Below are 5,197 nucleotides of genomic sequence, written 5' to 3'. Positions count from 1 at the left end.
TATCAGATTTTTCATAATTTTTATCACTCTCACTTGTTTCTAAAAATAAAAAAATAAGTCAAAATTGTTTCTTCATTCCTGTTTCTAAACACATAAATAGGCCTAAATTTATATTTTTATTTCAAAAAACAAGTGAAATGAAACAGAAAAATCAAACGATTTTTAGGTGTTTTTTTATTTTTAAACAAAAAAAAAAAAAAAAAAAAAAAACTGTTTCTGAAAACAAAATCAAATGGCCCTAAGCTGAATAAAACTATTACCGTACTGATTTATTTCTGAGAATAATTAGTAGTCGTGAACTATTGAAACTCTACCAATGCTTAATAGATTTTTATTTTTATTTATTATTATTATTTTTTTTAAGGGGGGTGGAGGGAGCAACTTGCCAGTTGCCATGAAATGAAATGGGTACCTCGTTTCGAAATGTTCCAACCGAGAAATGCGGCTACTTGCCGCCTCCTTTTCTTTTTTATAATTCCCAGCATCTATTTAAAAATGACTCTTTGGAAAGGTCTTCTGTCATTGACAGAGAGATTTCAATACTTAAATAAAATATATTAATTAAAAAAAAAAAAAATCAAACTAACTATTGCGGAGAGATTTTGACCCTTCTGATGCTAAATGATAAACCCACCCAGTTCAATACTCCATAAATCTCTCTCTCTCTCTCTCTTTGCGTATGAAGAAGAGAGATATGATGAAAAGTCAGCGTTGGAAGATTATATGAGTAAGAAATCACCTCTGTCTCTCTGTCTCTCTCTCTCTCTCTCTCGTCTGAAAACTGGTTCTTTGTTTTTGAGAACAACATCAGTTTCAACCTTCCCAACCGATCTGCTTTTTTGGCTTCCCCAGCAAGACCCATCATCATCATCATCCCCAGTTCGATTTCCAGCTCAATCAAATCCCAAAAACAGAATATAATTTCATGTATTTTTTGACTTTTGTTGTGTTCGAAACTCGAAACTAGAAACTAATCAAAAACCAGAGTCCAATGAAATCAGATTCCTTTTACTTACACTTGTTTATTTATAAATATGTGTAGTTTATCTTGGCAAAGGATGGAGAATTATCAAGGCGATTTAGCAGATATAGTTCGTGCAGGTGGTAGCAGCTCTGGAACTGGAAGTAGTACTACAAACAACCCAATTTTAGATTGGCAATTCCCTTCAGAATCCACCAATTTTCAGTCTTTGACGATGGCCGCCGCGGCCGATGATGATTTCGGGGATCCTTATTCTAATTCGCGAGATTCATTGCTTCAAGAACTTGGAATAGCAGCAGGCTTTGATACATCAAATTCTAATACAGGCCTTGTTCAGATGAATATGCAAGATACTAGTGCTAGTAGTGTTACTGGTAATCTTCTTTCTCAGAAGATTTTGGATGAAGAGATGAGGCCTTGCAGTATCTTCTCAAGGATGCTTCAGATCTCACCTAACACAGCAATACCGGTTTCGCCACATGACTTGTCGGCGATGGCAGCTTCACCTAGGGGAATTAAGACTTCTTCTTCTTCTTCCTTAGCTGCTAGTGATATACTAAGGGTTAACAGCTCCACAGGTTGCTCAATTGAGAATGGAGTGGTACAGATCCCATCACCAAGGAATCCTGGTATCAAGAGAAGGTAAGGAATAATTTTTCCTGATCACAATTTTGATTTTAGAATTAGTTTCCTATGATCTATGAAAAATTCTAAACACTTAATTACCATTGATGACAACTAGTATTATCATGGATTAAAACAATTTTTTTTATAATTATGGCCATATTTGTTATGATTTTAATTACTGTAATTACTAATTATTATTAATATTTATTTTCCCTTTATATGGTGATAATCTAAGAGGTTGAGTTTGTTGGGGATGACTAAAAATGAGATATCTTGTCTGAATTGATGGAAGAATTATCAGAAGCTTTATGATTTAAAGATGGGGTCCTTTTCTATCAACTTTATCACCAAAAACATACTTTGTATATGGTCTTAAAAGCTCTTTTCTGCCAGTTGTGACATTAATTAGTTATAATATAATTAACTGCAAATTTTGTTTCCAAGCCCACCTTTTGTTTCTTTGAAGTTGCCAGTCTGACTGAAAGGATCAATCTCTTGTCACTGATATTGGCCTTACATAGTTTACACTTTATCTTTCTGAGCTAAAACCAAAGCACTTTTTATCTTCCCACTAAAAGTTCTTATTTTTTTTTTTTGTAAGTGCTAGTGCCAGATGGAGCACTCACTGCATATGCAATTACCTACTTTTCTTAGGAGTTTTAGAGCTTATCATTCTGATTGAATTGTCAGGTAATAAAAAAGAAATAGATTAATACTATAGATTTATTAGAAATTATTCTTTCTATTTCTTTGATTCTACAAAAAACCAATACTTATCACCTTGCTTTTGTTGTTGTTCAGAAAGAGTCAGGCAAAGAAGGTGGTTTGCATCCCAGCACCAGCAGCTGCAAACAGCAGGCCTAGTGGAGAAGTAGTGCCATCAGATCTCTGGGCATGGAGAAAGTATGGCCAGAAACCCATCAAAGGTTCTCCATATCCAAGGTAAGATCCAAATTATTAGCTTGAATAGAATTGCTGATGGCCTCCAAAATTTCTTTATTAAGACAGTTTATTAATTAATTACTTCCTTACACCATAGGCCTTTTTCTCCCATTAGTAACTTGTTGATCATGGAAGTTCTTTTCTTTTTAGATACCCATATACATCGCGAGTACAATGAGTTTATTTTGTAAAATGCAAACCCTGTTGTAGGGAGTTTAGTCCTACGTCGACAAATTAACCTACAACCCCTTTATACACCTAGGAGTCCCTCCACTTACCAATTCGAACTTTTGGGATGAAAACTTTACATGAATAAATGTACATTTTGCAGTAAATTAGATTCAAGTTTTAGCAACTGGGTTGTTAATTTGATTTTTGTTTGTCATATTTAAATCTCCCCAGGGGCTATTATAGATGCAGCAGCTCTAAAGGTTGTTCTGCAAGGAAACAAGTGGAGAGGAGTCGAACTGATCCCAACATGTTGGTCATTACCTACACTTCTGAACATAATCACCCATGGCCAACTCAGAGAAATGCTCTTGCTGGCTCATCCAGGTCTCAGCCTGCAAAGAATAACACTGCTTCAAAAAGCTCACCATCTTCACAAGCCTCAAAATCCACAAATTTGAAGGAAGAACATAAGGAAAACAATAGTGATCATAGTGTGGCACCAACTGTTCCAGGGGGATCAACAGTCTCTACAGCTATTAAGGAGGAAGAGATGACTGAATTAGACAAGGCAGAAGACATGGATAACAATGAATTCAGTCAAGGTTTCCATCAGAGTTATCGGCCGGCACCTCCAGACTCTGATCAGTCTGATAGCTTCTTTGCTGATTTGGCAGAATTGGAACCAGACCCTCTAAATCTCTTACTTTCTCAAGGATTCAATGGTGAGAAAATGGATGAAGAAAGAGACAATAAGGCCTTAGATCCCTTCAGCCTCTTTGATTGGACAGGGAACAACTAGCTTTTCCCATTACATAATGTAGGAGAGGGGTTTATGGAAAACTGAAGCAAAGCCACTAAGACAACTTTAGTTACAGTCTTGTGGTGCAATTCATTCACTGGCAGTAATAAACCTTAAATTCCAGTATCATATGATATGATGAGAGGAATTCTACTATTATATTTATTGTTATTTACCAGAATTACAGTGCAGATTAGGAAAAGAGTATAGACTGTTGGTTGATTTTGAACAGACCCATGATACCCACATTCTTTGGAATACTGGTGGATGGGACAGAAAGTAGAGGAACAGAAGCTCTCAACAGTCGAAACAAGTACGTGTCTCAGACATGACTGAAAAGCCTTGCAAGAGAGTTGATATAAGATGGGACCTCTTTTTTTCTTCTTCTTTCCATTCTCTTATCTTTCAAAGTGGGAAAAATCATTCAAGCGCCTCGTTTGTTTTTTGGGAATTCCTGAAAGGAAAACACAAAAAGCTTCAAGTCGTGAGAAAAAATAAAATGAATGAAAGATGACAAGAGAGAAAAGCAAAAAGAAGTGGGGTGAGAAAGAAAAAAGCTTTCTTCAAAAAAAAAAAAAGAAAGAAAAAAGCTTGACTTATCTTATCAATGTCTTTTGATGTGAAAAGAAGAGATATATAGCGAATACAAGGTTTTGTGTTCCCCAGCTTTCTGTTCTTGAATCCCTTTTCTCCCCAAATTGTTTTTGGAGGTTTATTTAAAGTGTATCAACTATTGCAAGTTGTTTGTGAGGATCCCTCCTTTTACTTTCTTTATCCATTCCATACTTAATGGTTTGAATTGTAAGAAGAAAATTTTCATTCTTAACACATCCTTTGATCATAGAAAACCTTATTGAAGATTGTTTCAATTTGCAATGAAATCTCTTGCTTGCTCTTGATGTCGGAACAACTTGCTAGATCTAGATATGAGGTACCAAATCATTAAGTTACATTAATAATAAAAAGGGCGGTAGAGGGAGCTAGTTCTATCTCAAATTTCAAACCAATAGCTCTTTGTAACCTTCTTTACAAATTTGTTTCAAACTAATAGCTTTTTGTAACCTTCTCTACAAATTCGTTGCTAAGATCTTGGCCAATGGACTAAAGAGAGTGATGACCGCATGGGTTAGTGATAATCCATTCGCTTTCATCAAGGAGCATGAATATTTATGATAATATTCTCTTATGTAATGAGCTTGTGGGGGAATTTGAGAGGAAATTCAATCCCTCAACTGCCTTGATGAAGCTTGATATTCATAAGGTTTACGATTCTCAGAGATGAAATTTTCTCAAGGATATTGTACTAGTGAAGTTGTACTTCCCCGCAATTTTTGTATGTTGGGTGTTTCACCGCATCCCTTCAACTCATATTTCTATCTTGGTGAATGGTAGCCATATAGGTTTCTTTAATAGCAGAGTCGACAATAAGCAGGGATGTCCAATGTGCCTTTATGTATTCACCTTGGTTGTGGAGGTTCTGTCTTGAATGTTGGGTTTTTGTGTTAATCAACAAAAATCCATGTAATTCTAGGCTGGTTTACGATGAGGTTGAGGAGAAGCTGAGATGTAAGTCATCTTCCAATGAAGTGTCTAATGCATGAGGCTCCTACTAGTTTGCTACTATAGGGTCTGGGAGGGGCAAGTGTACACAACCTTACCCTTGCTTTGTAAAAGAG

The 5,197-nt window shown here is 35.8% G+C and overlaps 1 protein-coding gene across 2 annotated transcripts; it reads left to right on the top strand.

The window, feature by feature from the left end:
• Positions 1-671: 671 nt before the first annotated feature.
• On the top strand, positions 672-4,273 carry LOC122069270 (probable WRKY transcription factor 14). Of its 2 annotated transcripts, XM_042633246.1 has the most exons (4): positions 672-727; positions 1,043-1,624; positions 2,411-2,551; positions 2,954-4,273. In XM_042633246.1, exons 2-4 carry the CDS (start codon positions 1,059-1,061, stop codon positions 3,519-3,521), a joined length of 1,275 nt encoding a protein of 424 aa, XP_042489180.1. In that variant the 5' UTR covers positions 672-727; positions 1,043-1,058; the 3' UTR covers positions 3,522-4,273. The 2 variants fall into 2 exon arrangements, with proteins under 2 accessions (XP_042489180.1, XP_042489179.1); XM_042633245.1 differs by lacking the exon at positions 672-727 and having other exon boundaries at positions 759-1,624.
• The last annotated feature ends 924 nt before the right edge of the window (positions 4,274-5,197 follow it).

Source organism: Macadamia integrifolia, unplaced genomic scaffold (assembly GCF_013358625.1).
Source record: "Macadamia integrifolia cultivar HAES 741 unplaced genomic scaffold, SCU_Mint_v3 scaffold566, whole genome shotgun sequence".
NCBI classification, from domain to species: domain Eukaryota; kingdom Viridiplantae; phylum Streptophyta; class Magnoliopsida; order Proteales; family Proteaceae; genus Macadamia; species Macadamia integrifolia.
The sequence above is the reverse complement of the archived record's forward strand: the minus strand, read 5'-3'. Positions and strand labels throughout refer to the sequence as shown.

Excerpts from the sequence above, each read along its gene's own strand:
- LOC122069270 (XM_042633245.1), top strand. The coding sequence starts at position 1,035 with ATGTGTAGTTTATCTTGGCAAAGGATGGAGAATTATCAAGGCGATTTA. Across the intron at positions 1,625-2,410 it reads AATCCTGGTATCAAGAGAAG|AAAGAGTCAGGCAAAGAAGG; the intron begins GTAAGGAATAAT and ends GTTGTTGTTCAG. Across the intron at positions 2,552-2,953 it reads AAAGGTTCTCCATATCCAAG|GGGCTATTATAGATGCAGCA; the intron begins GTAAGATCCAAA and ends AAATCTCCCCAG.